General features: G+C 64.1%; 3 protein-coding genes across 3 annotated transcripts; 2 read left to right on the top strand and 1 right to left on the bottom strand.

Moving 5' to 3' along the window:
• Nucleotides 1–64: 64 nt before the first annotated feature.
• Nucleotides 65–4996, top strand: CHLRE_16g664750v5 (uncharacterized protein). The gene is made up of 11 exons (XM_043071050.1): nt 65–310; nt 667–1293; nt 1411–1488; nt 1636–1824; nt 2015–2410; nt 2566–2675; nt 2831–2903; nt 3148–3348; nt 3627–3952; nt 4146–4598; nt 4705–4996. The coding sequence occupies exons 1-11, from the start codon at nt 230–232 to the stop codon at nt 4871–4873; spliced, it is 2703 nt and encodes a 900-aa protein (XP_042915691.1). The 5' UTR covers nt 65–229; the 3' UTR covers nt 4874–4996.
• Nucleotides 4997–5044: 48 nt separating this feature from the next.
• Nucleotides 5045–7786, top strand: CHLRE_16g664801v5 (uncharacterized protein). The gene is made up of 6 exons (XM_001701425.2): nt 5045–5345; nt 5534–5669; nt 5930–6084; nt 6284–6358; nt 6553–6656; nt 6879–7786. The coding sequence occupies exons 1-6, from the start codon at nt 5117–5119 to the stop codon at nt 7014–7016; spliced, it is 837 nt and encodes a 278-aa protein (XP_001701477.2). The 5' UTR covers nt 5045–5116; the 3' UTR covers nt 7017–7786.
• Nucleotides 7787–7789: 3 nt separating this feature from the next.
• On the bottom strand, nt 7790–14683 carry CHLRE_16g664850v5 (uncharacterized protein). The gene is made up of 12 exons (XM_001701396.2): nt 14060–14683; nt 13813–13919; nt 13301–13612; nt 12409–13063; nt 12061–12138; nt 11490–11789; nt 11093–11199; nt 10769–10844; nt 10358–10447; nt 9845–10128; nt 9616–9675; nt 7790–9438 (listed from the first exon to the last, which is right to left on the bottom strand). Exons 1-12 carry the CDS (start codon nt 14456–14458, stop codon nt 9042–9044), a joined length of 2865 nt encoding a protein of 954 aa, XP_001701448.2. The 5' UTR covers nt 14459–14683; the 3' UTR covers nt 7790–9041.
• Nucleotides 14684–15735: the final 1052 nt, after the last annotated feature.

Below are 15735 nucleotides of genomic sequence, written 5' to 3' on the forward strand. Positions count from 1 at the left end.
TTTTAAGCGATGCGCACTAGCAATGCATCCGAATGACGCTCATTGCGACAAGCCCGCCTGTTTCGTCGAGCTTTTGCTATTAGCTTTCGTTAACAGTCAGAACAAGCGCGCTCTGTCGACTCCTTAGCTGGGACCCGAAATGATCGGTTTATGTTGACATCCCAAGTTGTCCCTAGCTCATATGTCAACAGCCTCTACAAATCCACCAGTCGCTCCCCAGCTTGCGACTATGGTTGCTAAGCCGAAGGACCTGCTGCGGGAGCTGCGCGAGGGGAACGCCCTCAAGGCGCTGAAGACTATCAAGAACCAGGTAGGCAACCCTAACGTCTTAGTATCGTCACGTTTATGCAGCCGCAAGCGACGAGGGCGTTAAACGCGTCGGCGTCTTTGCAGCAAACCCGGCTTGGAGTGCGTCGCGTCCGGGGACCAGTGGAACCCCACGGTGGAACCCCTAGCCTATCACGCGCGGCGTGTCGCTGATAGCGCGCTGACGTAGCAGTACCCTGTGGGCGCCAGGGGTACGCTCAGGAGTACGTTTCATCGCCGTTGACCTGCAGCCTACACCTGCAGACTCGCCGGTGTTAGGAGCACGCTGGCACGTAACTTGATTGCTGGTCTAGGTACTTCGAGCCCCTTTGCCCATCCCACTACGATGCATACCGCCAGGTTATTGGCAGCAAGAGCAAGAAGTCGGCCTTCATCAGCGCCGGCGCCGTGGAGGAGGTGCTGGGCGTACTGCGGTCATGCCTGGCCTCCGCCGCCACCACCACCGCCTCCGCCGCGACGGCATTGCACCCGCAAGAGCATGACCTGCAACAGGACCAGCAGCTGCTTCTCCAGCAGCAGGCGGCGGTGGTGCTGGGCAGTCTGGCGTACGGCCACCCGGCGGGACTGCGCCAGCTCATATCGCATGGCGGGCTGCCTCAGCTGGTGGCCATGCTGGGGGCCGCCGACCAGGCAGTTGTGCAGGCCGGCCTGCGCGCACTGAAGCTGGCCACAGAGCAGCAGGAGGCGCTGCTACAGCTCCAAGGCGGTCCGGCGGCTGTAGCAGGGGAGCAGCAGCGGGAGCAGGTGCAGCTGCGGCTGGACGAGCCGGCGATGGCGGCGGTGGTGCGGTGCTTGGACGCCGCCACAGCGCCAGCGGCCCAGGGGCAGGGGGTGGCGGGGGCGGGTCCGAACGCGGCGGCGGCGGCCAGTGGTAGCGGCAGCTGTGGCAGCGGTGACTCCGTGCGGGGCTCGGTGGCGGCGCTGGCGGCGGCGGTGGTTGCGGCGGCGTGCCGGCGACCGGAGGAGGTGAGGGGCAAGCAGAGCACTGGCCTCTGCGCCCGGTGACTTAGGCTGCATGCGTGCGGGGTGTCCTGCTTGGGCGCCAGCCCGTTGACGTGCTCTATGCAATGGTGGCCCATGCAGCTGATGCTGGCGGTCAAAGCGGGCGCACCAGCCGGCCTTATCAAGCTGCTGCTTGAGGGCGAGCGGCCAGACGCACAGGTACGCCAGCAGGGGGTCTAGTTGGGGGACGCCCACACAATTTCTTGTGGCGCGGAGCCCCGCTGCTCCTCTGCGCCTGTTCCGCAACCTGTGTATGACATGCTGGGCTGGGTGACGTGCCGCGGCCCTGCACCTGCGCGCCCACAGGCGGCGGCGCTGGAGGGTCTGGCGCTGCTGCTGCCGCACGACCCCGCCGCCTGCGGTCTGGCGCTGTCGCGCCCGGCTGTGTACGGGCGGCTGACGGCGCTGCTTCGCGATACCGAGCCGGGCGTGCGGCTGCTGGCGGCGGGCTGCATCGCCACGCTGTCGCGCGACCCAGCCTGCGAGCAGCCGGAGGTGGGGTCCAACGGAGACTCGGGGTGCCTGCAGGGCACCGGCAAACTTTGTTGGGGGCTGGCTTCCGGCACATGTGACATGTGCGGTGGCAGGCGGAGGGCTGTGGCACCCTGTACCGGGCGGGTGGTAGCTTTGGCGTGCAACGAGCTTTAGTTCATTTGCACCAGTGGTGACCTCGCTCCCCGCACAGGCCATGCAGCGCGCCGCGCTGCCGGTGCTGCTGCGCCTGCTGGCGAACCCCTCCACCCGCCCACACGTGCCGGCGGTGCTGGCGCGCCTCATTGAGGGCAGCGAGCCGCTGCAGAAGGCCGCCGCGGACGCTGACACCGTGCGCCTCCTGGCCGGACTCCTGGCGGCAGACGCCGCGCCTCCGCCGGCCTCCGCTGCGGCGGCGGCTGCTTCGCCCGCGACGAAAGCGGGTGCGGGCGCGCCGGCGGCGGCGGCTGAAGCCGGCAGCTCCGCTGCCGCCGCGGCGGGCTTGGCGTCCACGTCTGCGGTGGCTGCGCTGCGCGAGGGCTGCCTGCGGGCATTGGGTAGCCTGTGTTTGAATCGGGACGACAGCCGCAAGCAGCTGCTGGAAGCCAAGGTGCGGCGGGTGAAGCGGGGTGCTGCAGAGGTACGTGTGGAGGAGTGCACCCGACCTGCGGTTGTGGGCTGGGCAGTGCCACTGGGAGACTGGGGCGGTGTACCGTGTACGGCAACCTTTCATACACGTGTGCCCCGTGCTGCGTGTCCTGCCAGGTGCTGCGGCATATCGTACGTAGCCTGGAGGACCCCTGTGACGGCGTGCGGGCGGCGGCGGCGCTGTGTGTGCGGGCGCTCAGCCGCTGCGTGCGGACACTGCGCAGCAGGTGAGCATCGAATACGTCTAAGGCTTGTAGTCTTTGCGTTACAATTTGCAGGTAGAGGCGGCGGGTACCCTCAGACCTGCCCGCCACTCGTTACGCGGCACTCACTGATATGCTGTATGGCTGCGCGGTGTGCGCAACTGCGCACGCCCCTGCAGCCTGCTGGACGGCGGTGGCGAGCTGGCGCCGGTGCTGGTGGCGCTGCTGGACGACGCCAACGTGGACGTGCGGGTGAGGACGGCGTCTTTGGGGGGAGCGATATGTGGATTGCAACGCGGAGGATTTCGGAGGCTTGCTATCGCGAACGGTTACACGGCTACCCAGACCACACCGCGTTAGCGGCCACGTCTGCGAGCACCGCCCAGCTACTGCTCAGCACAGCATCTCCTCTGCACTGCCCAGCTACAGCTGCCCTACACTTTAACGCCCTACGCTGAACCTCCCCGCCCAACGTACGCCCCCTCTCCCCTTGCAGTCCAGCGCCGCCGCCGCCATGTGCAACCTAGTGTTGGACTTCTCCGCCGCCAAGTCCGCCGTGCTGGCGGCGGGCGGGCTGCGGCGGCTGGTGGCGCTGACGGGCGCGGAGCAGCCGCCGGCGCTGCGCCACCACGCGGCCTGGGCGCTGGGCAACATGCTGTACCGGGCCGACGCGGCGGTGCGCACACAGCTGGTGCAGGTGCGGCGGCTGGTGTAGGAGAGCGGCCGGTGCAGGACGAGGAGGAAAGCGGGGGGTCGTGCGGACGCGGGTGGACGTGCCATGGACTCGTGGGGCCGCGTGAGACACGTTGGAACCGGGCGTGGCGGGGATGGTCAGGGCCCAAGCGTCCAGCATGACATCGGTAGGCAGGAGGCTTGCCCGCGTGGCTGGAAAGCCCTTGCAGTCTGGTGCAGCTCTGCGCCGTTTTGACGTTCCCTGTCCCAACTTCTCATGCCCGCAATCCCCATGCGCTGCAGGCGCTGCCCTGGTCCCGGCTGGTGGGCCTGCTGTCCGACCCCGAGCCGGGCGTGGTGGAGCAGGCGCTGGTCATCCTGCGCAACCTGTGCATGGGCGACAGGCAGCACATCGCAGCAGCCATGGAGTGGGCCGCCGCGTCGCCTGCGGCGGCAGAAGCAGCGGCGGATGCGGCGGGTGCGGATGCCGGCAAGGGCACGGAGGACGCGGGCGCCAGTGCGGCTGGAAGTGGTTCTGGCGGTGGCGGCGAGAGGTCGGGGGCACAGCAGGGCCTGCTGGCGGTGCTGCAGGACCGCATCGAGGCCGCTGCGGCAGCGGTCAAGACCGGGTGCGTCTGCGTCACGTGCGCTGTGCGTTGCTGTGTGTTGATTGGCGTACTGCCCCTGGGCTCACAGGCTTTGGGCGCTGTGCCCCTCGTCACGCTCATGCCCTGAGCCCACACGCGTTCGGCGTCGTGGATGTTCTTCCCTGGAACCCTCAAACCCCCTAAGCAGGAACGCTTTCATCATTTGACCTCACAGGTTACCAGATGCAGCCGGCGACGACCAGGCAGCTGAGCCCATGGACATCTCGGGCGCCGGCGAGCCGCCCGCCTCCCGCGCCGCCACGCCCGGCGCCGCGGCCGCCTCCCCGCTTCCCGCATCCTCCTCCAGCCCAGGCTCCAGCACCAACTTCGCCGCAAGCTCAAGCCCGCAGCAGCCGGCGGCGATTGCACAGGGCACGCACGCGCTGTATGCGGTGGCCAACCTGTTGACAGGGGGGGCGGCACTGAAGGACGCGGTGATGAGCCGGCGGCAGCTGCTGGCGGCGCTGGTGGCGCACCTGAAGCCGGCGGCAGGGGACCTGGCGCTGCCGGCAGTGTGGTGTGTCATCAACCTGACCTGGGCGGCGGCGGCGGCGGCACCGCCTGCGGCGGTGGGCGGCGGCGCGGGGGACAGGGAGGCGCGGACGGAGCAGGAGGCGCTGGGCGCGAGGTAAGGCAATCCCGGGATGGGGTGGATGTGACGCCACATTACCACCAGGCATCAGCACTCACCTGATGGTATTTTGCGTGACTTACTTAACGCCGATGTGTCGCAGGTGCCGGGCGTTGCAGGAGCTGGGGGCGCTGGAGGCGCTAGAGGCTCTGAGCCACAGCCACAGCTCGCGGGATGTGCAGGAGCGCGCGAGGACGGCACTGGAGCAGCTGCGGAGGGGCTTGGGGCAGGGCTCGGCAGACGCAGATGCAGAAGGTGCTGCGGTGCTGTGAGGGGAGAAGATACGAGGAAGAGGAGGGAGTTCAAAGCGGAGACCAGGATGAACAGCGCATGAAGGTGGCAGCGAGGAGGTCGGCGAAGGCGTGCATTGAGCAGGATGGTGTTTCGCGATCGCTGTAAGGGCACTGTTGTAACGTTTGTTGCATTAATGAACTAAGTGACGTCGTCATTTTGGGACTCAGAGTATGCAACAAGTTTTGAGGCACACGAGAGCAGAATAGATGGCCTCGCTCACGATGGGTTCGGGACTCGTTGTTGAATCGCGTGGCTTGCTTGGGCACTCCCCAGCACAACGACAAGCCTTGAAACCATGCATAGCTACATTCGGCCGGAAGTGGCATCCTAGAGCAACAGCAGCGGGTGCTTCTCGCGGAGCCCAGGACGCATGCATCGGCCGCTATGCAGCAAGCTCACGGAAAATCGTGTGCCAGGCATCAAGCACTCCAGTACCATACAATAACAACAGTAAGCTTATGAGTTAGGCTACCGAGCCCAACCGGAGGTTCGGGAAGGCGACCTTGCCTCACACCCCACCTCGGCACCAGGGTTGGCCCCGGCACGGCCCAGCATGGACGCACGGCACGCACCCAACGACGTACCCTGACTGCGCTCGGCCCACGTCTTCTTGCGCCTCATTGTTGCTCTGTACCCAGGTCCCCGCAGCCCCGAGGTGTTCTCCGCTGCCGGCAACGGTGTGTTTGTCCTCATGCTGCTATGCGTGCTGGTGTTCATTGCCGATAACCTCCTTCACCTGCCGGGCATGAGCCTGCTGCACCTCAACCACTACAAGTGAGCGCGAGATCGGGTGCATGTGCTAGAGAGCACAAAGAAGGAAGCACGCGAGCGCAAGTGCATGTGTTGTGTGGGTACGGCAGGCCTTCCGGTACATAAATGCATGGAAACCCCAGGGCCTTGTAGAGCTCCTGCGCGTGTGACGCGGACTTGCTTGCACTTTAAGTCAATGGAGCGAATCCTCCTCGCGCTTTGCTGCTGCCCTTGGTCAATCCCTCGGTCCTCACGCAAAGTGCACCCGCGTACTGGCCTCGCAGGCCGCAGTGGTGGCAGTGGGGCACACACTTGTTTTGCCACGCCAACTTCGCACATCTGAGCGGCAACCTGTTCAACCTCTGCGTGTTCGGCAAGATGGTCGAGGAGACTGAGGGCGCAGTCGGCGTCTCGCTTGCCTTCTTAGTTTGCGGCATCGGTGCGTGCTGCGCGCCAGCGAAGATCATACTGCTGCTGCTGCTGCTTGGAACTCGGGGATGGGATGGAGGCGGCTGGTTGGAGGAGAGCACAGCAGCAGGTGGCATGCAGCCGGGCACCAGCCAGGGCCATGGAAGTCGGCGCGGGCAAAGCATGTGCACCTTCAGTGTAAGAGCCTTCGTGTGCTGCAATGTATGTAGGTGCTGCCATCGCCGCGTTCTTCCTCACGCCTGCACTGGCGCACGGTCGAATCACCGTATCCGTTGGCGCATCAGGTGCGATGCGTACTGCGGAAACGCGGGCCCGAGGCAAGGCCTCATACCATGGGGCTGTGTGCGCACCAGCGGTCCCTGGTAGCACAGGATTTCCGCTCGTGTAGTCGGTGAATTCCCTATCTCGCTTCTTGCTGCGAGGCCACCGCCGTTACTGAGCTTCCCTCGAACGATGCAAACCCCGTCGCTCGCCCCAGGCGCGATCTTCGGCCTGTTCGCAGTGAGTGTGGCCACGCGGCTGCGCTGGAATCTGAAGCAGCTGCTGGAGGCGGCGGTGCTGGGGCAGTTTGTGGTGCGGCAGGTGCGTGGCGTGGCGGGTCTGGGGCTCTCCAGCCACTCGCCTACGTTATGGCCGTCGTTGGCCGTGCAGCCTGGTGTGCCGCGTCAGGCTTTGTGGTGCTTCATGTGCAACAGCGCGAATGGATTTGTCAGACGGGCCCTGGGCGCACCGGGACGGCACCCTGCATGTGTGTGACCGGTCCCGACGTGCCGTTGGCGTGCCTCGCCCACTGTTTGTGGCCAGGTGCTGGAGGAAGCCAAGAACCAGGCCACGGGGGGTCTGGTGCTGGGCGGCCTGGCTGTGAGCCACGTGGCGCACCTGGCCGGCGCGGCGGTGGGCGTGGCGCTAGTGCTGGCGCTGTCCAAGCTGCCGCCCGCATGAGCTGGGCACAGAGGCAGTGGTGGGTCACCTACCCATGGCAACGGTTCTGGGGTGCAACACGTGATCGGCTATCTGCCACTGTGCCACCCTTTACCTGTACCAGCACATACCCATGGCAGAGCGGCGCAGCGAGCTGGGATGCTGGGATTGCTTGGTGTGTGATGGGACAGCCCATACCCTAAGCAGACGGCAAACAGTTTGCAGCGGCAGAGCAGAAGTGCATGGCTGGGATTGCTTGGTGTGGCGGTGGCAGAGTATATAGAGCCGCACGTTTCTAGCAGGCATTGTGGCCCGGTGGAGTGTGATGGCCAGGCGGAGTGCGCAGGAGACCCGCAGTAGCCCCGCAGTAGCCCCGCAGGATAGACGTGACAAGCAGCAGTTACACAGGCTTAGCATAGTGGAATGCGGGGCCGTTAGGGGGTGGAGATGATCAGCTGGTCGCAATAGGGTATTGCTGGAAGGCGGCGTAAAGCGCTGACAAGATTGTAGCCCGGTAGAGTTTGGTTTGCAGTCGGGGGGAAGGGGCTGAGGTGTACGACCGGCGGCGGTGCTGCGGCAAGTGTATGACAAAAGTAGTAGGTAAGCCAGTGGCCTGGCGGTGGTGCGGATGGAGTGGGCCAGTGGCTGTGTGATGGGACAGTGGCAAGGCAAGTTGATAAAGTCCCGTAGGGTGCAGCTGATTCCCAGAACCCAACAAATGGCATATAATTGGCAGCGGCAGGGCAAGAGTGCGCGGCTGGGCCAGTGGCTGGCAGGTCCATCAACACCCACTAGCATCCCCTTCATTACATGGAGCCATCCACGGAGCCAGCTGATTGACCAGCAGCCCGCATGTTGTATTGCAATTGCCGAGTTTGTGCCTCAGGCCATCAAGAGCTTGGTCATGCAAGGGGCGGTACGGATATGCCAGCCCTGCTCAAAGGCACATGCGCACGACTGTGGGTACCTGAAAAGCACACCAGCAAGCTAAGCGATCTCCGACGAGTCAGCGCGCTTCGTTACAGAGCTAACGGCCTCGGGCCCTACAAACCGGCTTGCGGCCCATCACGGTTCCACGGGAGCGCCCGGCGACACCGCAACACAGGCACCAGGGCAACTCGAGAGCGACACGGCCGCTTTGATACGAAGGCAGTGTCGGGCCAATCAAATGGCGGTATCACATCCTTTGCATGTCCCTTGACCTCTTGTGCCTAGGACGGGCGCCCTAACATAAATTCTCCTCAATTTGAAGCCCATACCGCGCGGCGCGCCCTAATCATCCCAAGCCGTTATGCCCACCTAAACCCCATCCCACACGTACTGATCTACCAAAAGGCGATGGATGTGGTTGTTCCCGCAAGCACGGGAAGAGTGGGTCGAACCAAACGAGCTTAACGGGCAAGGCCGAAGAAAGAACCACAACATAACAAATGCTTCTGCGCTTTGCAATCCGTAGAACTTTCTTACGTTGGAGTCTACAGCTGCCCGTCCGGCCCCAAGAGGCAGTATAAGGCCAGTCAAAAGAAAGCATACGTTCGATTCACAGTCGACACCATTCTTACCGGCATTTCTTAACCCAGCGCCCTGCAGCAGCGCGGGCGGGCCCTTTGCTAGTTCCATACCAACCGCCAGTAACCGCCAGGAACCCTTAACAGCCCCCAATCCAGCATCTGATGCACTTGCACAACGGTAACGAAAGCAGGCTCGTACCATGTCGCCCGCCGTTGATATCAACATCAACAGCCTGTAGTTACCGTTAGTGGCGGCGGGCCTCCGCGCTGCTGCCAGCGCCCGGCCGCCATTTGCCAGGCGCCACCGATGCGCGCAACCTAGCCACGGCGTGGCGCCACCTAATAATCTCCCCCATAGCGTGTTCGCCAGCATGCTACTGGCTAACTGACAGACCGCCGTGTGTGCTGCATATGTGCACCTTTGTGCGGCACATGCCGTCCTCGCGACGCCACATCAATGTGTTGGCGCCGCTAGTGGATGCAGGCTGACGGTGTTCTGCTGCGGGCCCCAACCTCTTCACCAAACGTGGTCTATTTACGCCACCCGGCCAGCAGTGTTAGCAAGGGGCACACCCGGCGTCGTCGCCGCCGCCGGGGACGCCACCTGCGAAGCTGGTGGCGGCGGCTGCGGTGCCGGCGGCGTCTGCACCTGCGGCGGAGCCGCCAACGCCGGCGGCGCGGCTACGGGCGGGCTCTGCGGCGGCATGCTGGCAGCAGCAGCGGCAGCTGCCGCCGCTGCTGCGGCCGCCGGCGCCTGCTGTGCTTGCGCGCTGGCGCTTGTGAAGCTCGAGAGCATCTCTGAAAGCCGCAGCAGCACCTGCGTGAAGGGCGGCCGGGACGCGGGGTCGTTGTCCCAGCACGCCTTGGCCAACGAGGCGTACTGCTGCGGCACGCCGAGCGGGAAGATGGGCCGGGCCTTCTTCTTGTACACCCTGTGATGGGAAGCGAGGAGCAAATGATAAGAACTAGGCATTTTATCCTTGCGTCAACAATCACGTATCACTTGCTACGCAACAGAGCCAACACAGAGGCCCGATAGCTTGCCCGCCATCGTATGTGGAAAAGCATGCAAGGCGGCCTCAGCATGCAGCCCTAGCCCGGCGGCGCACCTGTCGATGATGGCGTCTCGGCCCAGGCCGCCGTACGCGCGCTGCCCGGTGTATAGCTCCCTGAGGCGGGGCGTGGGGCGGGGCGAGCAGAGCCCGGCGGATGTGGGTCAGACGATGCACACGCGATCACATGTGTAAAATGGCAGTCAGCATTCGCCGCCGCTTGGACGCGACTACCACAGCGGTCCGGCGCATCCCCAGCACCCAAGCCGCAACCTCCAGGACGCACCACATCATGATGCCGAAGCTGAACGTGTCCACGCTGGTCGTCAGCTTGGAGCCGACCTGGAACAGCTCGGGCGCCAGGTGTGTCACCGTGCCGGAGCCGGAGCGGTTCACGATGTAGTAGTTCTCGCGCAGCAGCTTGGCCAGCCCAAAGTCCGACAGCTTCGTCACGAAGCCAATGGGCTTGGAGCCGTCCGACTTGAGCAGCACGTTCTCCGGCTTGATGTCGCAGTGTATCAGCTTGAGCGAGTGCAGGTGCTGGATGGCCTGCGCCACCTCAATCAGCACCTGAAACGGGCAGAGCAATGATGGAACGTGGCAGCGGTAAGTGTGCATTGTCCTTGCTGGCACCACGGGCGAGAGTCTCAGGCCTAGAACGCATGCTTCGAGGCTACGGCTTGAGAGGCCGCGTGCCGTCGAGCCCGGAGCGCCAGTCGGTGGCGTGCCGTCAAAGATCAGATTCGCCTCCATACCTTGTACCCTGCCGTCTTCCCCTCCCCTCCCCATGCTGGCGCACCTGCACGATGGCGCACAGGTCCACCGCCACGGACGTGTTGCCCAGCCGCTTGTGGAACACGCCCTTCTTCATGGCGTGACGCAGCGAGGCCTGCAGGGCGGCGGCGGCGGCAGTGGTGGGTCACGAGGCCCGGTGCGCAATGAGATAGGTGCGATGAGAACCGTACTGTGCTTACAGCTCGACACCTGATGGAGACATAACAATAGCAGGTCGCACCTCATGCACCATGCTTCCTATCCACAAACTCGTTCCCTGCAAGCGGCTGTCGCCGTCAATCCCGCCCGCCCCCGCACAGCACCTGTGGCGCTGTACTCCCACCGCCCATACGGCCGCCTGCGTGCCATCGCGAACTTCCACCCCACCCCTCTGCCACAACCCCGCCGGCCCCAACCCCACTGGCCCCACACGCACCTTGTCGCAGTACTCCATGACCAGGATGTTGCAGGTGGCCAGGCTGCGGTCCTCATCAGGCTGAAGCCGCCGGAACCTGGTGGGGGCGAAATGGCGGGAGGTGGAGCATGAGAGAGGGTGAGTGAGCCGGGCTCACATGAAGCGCAAGAAGTGACGGCCGGTGCGGTCCATTCGTCGCCAGACCCAAAGAAGTCAATAGTGTGGGTCCTGCTCTGCAGCCTCTGCTGTGCTCACATCCTTAAGCTACCCTGCCTGACCCACTTGGCCACTCCCCCTACTCGTGTATCTCTCGGATAATGTTTGCCCAACCGCTTCCCCGCTCACCTGACGTTGATGCGTCCCTCCACTGGGCTGGGCGTGTTGGTGCCACTGGCGTCCTCCACCATGTCCGTGAAGCAGTTGAACACCTGGATGATGTGGGGGTGGCTCACCTGCAGAGGGGAGGCAGCGGGAGGGAGGGGGGCGCATGAGGCCCAGGGGTACGGCCGTAACAGGTGCAGGTGCAGTCAGGTAGATGACAGAAGCACACAGAGAATTCCTTCCATCGCCCACTGCATGTACAGGCCTAGGTTGCCACAAGCTCTCCAGCAGCCCGCCTGCTGCTTCCACCCACACATCATCACTCACCGCCCCATGTGTCCCACGCCCCACGCCACCATCCGCTTCCCCGCCTCAACCACAGGACGCCCGCCCATCCGCCCTCCCGCCCGCCTGGCCGCACCGTAGTGAGCACCGCCATCTCCAGGGCGTCCTTCATGGCCTGCCGCTCGTGCTGCCGCGCGTACATGACCTTGACCGCCGCCACCGAGCCCTTGAACGTGCCCTTGTACACCACGCCAAACCCGCCCTTGCCCACGATCTCGCTGAGCGTCAGCTCCTCAATCCACTCGTGCTGCTGCGCCGTCTTGGCGTGCGTCTTGCGCAGCTCGTGCTGCAGCACCTTGAGCATAGCCTCCGTGCAGCTGCGCTTTACCACCACCGGCTTGGCCATGCCCTCCGAGTTCAGGTACATGGAGTCGCCCTGCGCGTGGCACGTGCACATGCGCCGCATGCGGCCGCGGCGAGAGCGCAACATCCCGTCAGCGGGTGCGGGGCGGTATGCTTGGGATGCGGGCAGGCAGATGTTTTGTCCAGCAACGCATGCCCTAGCCCGAAGGCAGGCAGCTGCAGTCCCTGAGCCCGCCCTTCCTGTGTAAGCCCGTCAACTCTCGCCGCTGGGCATCAGCCCCTGAAAACCCCAGTCGCTATCCGTCCGTAGCTCCCGTTGTGCTCCCGCCTGGCCCCCGCCTCACCTGTCCGCCCGCTGTGGAGGCGCCCGGCGGGAATGCGTCGTTGCGCTCGCGCTCCTCCAGGTTGCTGGGGCCACCGCGCTGCAGCAAAGTACATTGCGCAAACACAGAGGTGTCAGCGAGGCGTTGACACAGCCGTCCACTTCTGACCTCCGGCGACTGCTACGTAACCCAGTAGTTGCGTATCGCCCTGCTCCGAACATCACGAGGCCACACAATGCCAGCACCTTACCCCAGGCGTTGACGGATATCCCCGCCCCTGGCTGCCGCGCCCTTTCCCTGCCCTTGCTGGCCCAGTCCCGCGCCCTTGATGCCACCCGCCCAGCTGCCGTTGCTGCCCCAGCTGCTCACCGACAAGATGCTGTCCCAGATCTGGTCGCGCTGAGGCTGCAGGCGCTTGGCCAGCAGCAGCACCACGCTGTTGACCAGGCCCATGAGCAGGTCCTTGATGTTCTGGAAGTTGGACGTCATCTCCAGGGTCACATAGAATCCGCCGAACGTCACGCCGTCGAAGATGAGCGGCAGCACCACAATGGATGCCACCATCTCCTGGCCGCTGATGAAGATGTCGGTGGCGGGCTTCATGCAGGACTGGATGTAGGAGGCGCAGTCCGACACGAACCGCGCCTTGCCCTTCTGCACCGCGTCCAGCAGCAGCGTGTTCTCCAGCTGGATCTCAGTCACGTGGATCTGCGGCGCCGAGTCACGTGCGTCCATGGGCATGCCCGCGGTGCCGTACCCCTCCGCCGCCGACATGGCGCGGTCCGGCTCGAAGATGAGCGCGCGCGACATGTCCGACGTGGGTAGCAGCGCCAGGCGGCAGCCGGTGCGGATGTTGGTGGCGCGCAGCAGCAGGCTGTGCGCGCCGCGCAGCAGCTGGTGTATTACGTTGGTGTAATCGGGCGAGGAGTCCAGGTTGCGCATCAGCTGGCACAGGTTCTGGGTCTGCTCGCTGCGCAGGTAGTAGAGCAGACCGGTGGACAGGCAGCCCAGCATCGGCTCCCACCTGTGCATTGGTGCGTTGCGGGTCAGCAAGAGCAAAAGTTTGATTAACATTGGTTCTATGCGGCGGCGTGGCGATTGGAAATGCGGCGCACAGATGACCAACTGGTTGTCAGTGACCGACGGTTTTCCCACCATTCTTATGAGGCCGGTTTTGCCCGTGCGTGCCGCACCCAGACTTCCGCCACCGCTCCTGCCTACCCTGACCTGGCGAGAAACCTGGCCCCGTGCCCAGCCTCACCACTCGACCTCGAAGCCGTCCGCATCCTCCTTTGCGATCGTGAGTACCGACAGCACCTCGTGGTCCGTCGAGATGGGGATGGACAAGAACGACCGCAGCCCGTACTTGTACAGGGCCTGGAAGTCCAGCGGCAGCTGTGCCGCTTCTGCATCGTTCTTCGCCGTTAAGTACAGGTACACCGGCTGCTGCAGCAGGTGCGCGGCCGACCACTGCGGGCCGCGCATTACCGGTGTGCGTTCGAGCTCATGCGCGCCAACGCCATAGGCAGCCAGCAGCACGAACGACGTGCAGTGATCCGTGAGGCCGGTAATGCTGCACAGTTAAGAAAGTAGCGGTTGGCAGCGTGTTGCAAAAAGGTGGTGGCCCAGGGGTGTGGACATGTCGGCCATGATTTGTGCGTGGTCCTGCCCCCGACGCAGCCTCCCCTCTTAGCGCTGGGTCAGCGCTATCACGTTTTAAACGAGAGAAATTTCACATTTCCGAGCGTAACGGGCAGACCTGCCTTGGCGTACCTGCATAGCCCAACGCTGAGGTGCTTCTGCAGCAGCTCCGACGCCTCATTCAGGGCGATGGTGGGAGTGGGGTTGAGTGATGCAAGCTTCTGAAGCACCAGCTTAACCTGCGGGCCACCGGATTTAAGCGGCCAAAGTCGTTTGTCAGCCGTGGTTCTTTAGCAGTCGCCGCTCGTTTTCGTGTAAACGCCATGCGCCGGGACCCCACATGCAACAAGCCAGCATGTCCATGCAGGACTGCGCGCACCTCGCCGAGGTTGAGACGGAGAATTTCCGCCAAGTTGGTCCCCGCCATGCTCTTGCTGGGCGTTCCCTCCAGTTTCTCAGCCTGTGCTCCTGTCGATGGAATCCCGCTACTTCTAGAGTTGATGATGTTGTCCTTCTGCCAAGGCGGAAGTGCCGCTGCGTGAAACGAGGACTCCGCAGACTCCGCGAGCAGCGCCGGGCTAGGTGCCGCAACCACCTCCTGCTTCACCTGCTCCGGCTGCGGCTTAGGCGCAGGAGGAGCGGGCGAGGGAACCTGGTAGGGCGCTGCTCGGGCTGCTGCCGCTCCTGCTGCTGGTGCAGGCGACGCCTGCTTCGCCTGCTGGTTCTGGCTAGCTGTCTCTGGTGGACTGTTGGGGGTCCCGAAGCACAGACAGCCCATTTATTTGGCTTTGGTTCAGGTCATCTGACCCCGGTCGGTGCTCTCCCTTCAACTTGCAAGCGAGTGTGTCACTATCCAGACAATTTAAGCGGAGGAGTGATTGGTACAATAAAAAAGAGTGCTCCAAGTTGAAGTATTCTGTGAAAATTGCCACACAACTATTAGTTGAACGCTAAGCCTCTAGGGGCTACAGTCGTCAAGTAAATCATTCACAGGGACAAGCGCAACAACCTAGCATTACAGAGGCAATGGGGAGGGGGGGGGGAAGGCAGGCACACAATGATGCGTGCATGCATCGCAGACCCTTTCCATGGCTGCTTCTCCCCATCCTGCCGAAGCGCGGCCAGCCGGCCGCTGCGCAGGCGGGACAGAACGCGCGGGCCCTGCTGGCCATGCGCGTGCACCCGGCCGATAGGCGCTGGTTCCTCACCCTGGGTGGGGCGCTGCGCCGGAAGGGGGTGCAGGTGGACGACTCGCTCACGCCGAGCGGGGTGCTGCTCCGCAAGACTCGTGGCCGGGTGTTCGGCGCACTGCTGGCGGAAGCGAAGAAGAGCCAGGACGCCGGCCGCCCCGTCAAGCGCGTGCGCTGGGAGCAGGGCGTGGAGATCTCGTACCTCAACGCCAGCAACCAGCGCGTGCGCTACGACTTCGATAAGCCCGCGAACGCGCAGGGCTTGCCGGAGGCGGTGGCGAAGGCGGTACAGGCGGCGCTGGACGCCGCACCGGCGGCACCGGCGGCAGCGCCGACGGCGGCGCCGGCGGCGACGCCGGCGGCGGCGCCGGCGGACGTCAACATGACGGCTGCTTAGGCGGCCGCGAGCCAGGAAGCAGTTTCAGATCTGCGAGTACTTCAGTGGAATGTGCATGGATTCGCTGCGTGGAAGCAGGAGCAGACTAGTGTGATGCGAATGTTGCTGAGCTACGACATTGTTGCGCTAACTGAGACTCACCTGCAAGGCGATGCAATGTTGCGTGCGATCATGCCGCAGGGCTCACAGCTCCACACGTTGGACGGAGCAGGTCGGAAGGGAGGCGTGGCGCTGTGGATAAGCGCAAAGATGGCTGATAAGGTGGAGTTGTTAGGCAAGTCTCAGCTGCCAAGGGGCAGCCAGAGTATCTGGGTGCGGTTTCGTGGGAACGCACTGGCGTTGGGAGGGAAGAGCATAGTGATAGGAGCATGCTACGCGGCCCCCGCTAGCTCTAAGCGGTATGCAAGGGCACGTGTGCAGGCTGGCGTGACACGCACAGCGGGAGATAGGGTTTTCGGCAAGCTAAGA

The sequence above is a fragment of the Chlamydomonas reinhardtii genome, chromosome 16 (assembly GCF_000002595.2).
Source record: "Chlamydomonas reinhardtii strain CC-503 cw92 mt+ chromosome 16, whole genome shotgun sequence".
Classification (NCBI taxonomy): Eukaryota; Viridiplantae; Chlorophyta; class Chlorophyceae; order Chlamydomonadales; family Chlamydomonadaceae; genus Chlamydomonas; species Chlamydomonas reinhardtii.

Coding starts and splice junctions, on each gene's coding strand:
- CHLRE_16g664750v5 (XM_043071050.1), top strand. CDS start 230: ATGGTTGCTAAGCCGAAGGACCTGCTGCGGGAGCTGCGCGAGGGGAAC. Junction 1,825..2,014: donor CAGCCTGCGAGCAGCCGGAG/GTGGGGTCCAAC, acceptor CTCCCCGCACAG/GCCATGCAGCGCGCCGCGCT. Junction 4,599..4,704: donor CAGGAGGCGCTGGGCGCGAG/GTAAGGCAATCC, acceptor GATGTGTCGCAG/GTGCCGGGCGTTGCAGGAGC.
- CHLRE_16g664801v5 (XM_001701425.2), top strand. CDS start 5,117: ATGGGTTCGGGACTCGTTGTTGAATCGCGTGGCTTGCTTGGGCACTCC. Junction 6,085..6,283: donor CTTCTTAGTTTGCGGCATCG/GTGCGTGCTGCG, acceptor CAATGTATGTAG/GTGCTGCCATCGCCGCGTTC. Junction 6,657..6,878: donor GGCAGTTTGTGGTGCGGCAG/GTGCGTGGCGTG, acceptor GTTTGTGGCCAG/GTGCTGGAGGAAGCCAAGAA.
- CHLRE_16g664850v5 (XM_001701396.2), bottom strand. CDS start 14,458: ATGGGCTGTCTGTGCTTCGGGACCCCCAACAGTCCACCAGAGACAGCT. Junction 10,845..11,092: donor GAGGGACGCATCAACGTCAG/GTGAGCGGGGAA, acceptor CGCCCCCACCAG/GTTCCGGCGGCTTCAGCCTG. Junction 9,439..9,615: donor CGAGACGCCATCATCGACAG/GTGCGCCGCCGG, acceptor TTCCCATCACAG/GGTGTACAAGAAGAAGGCCC.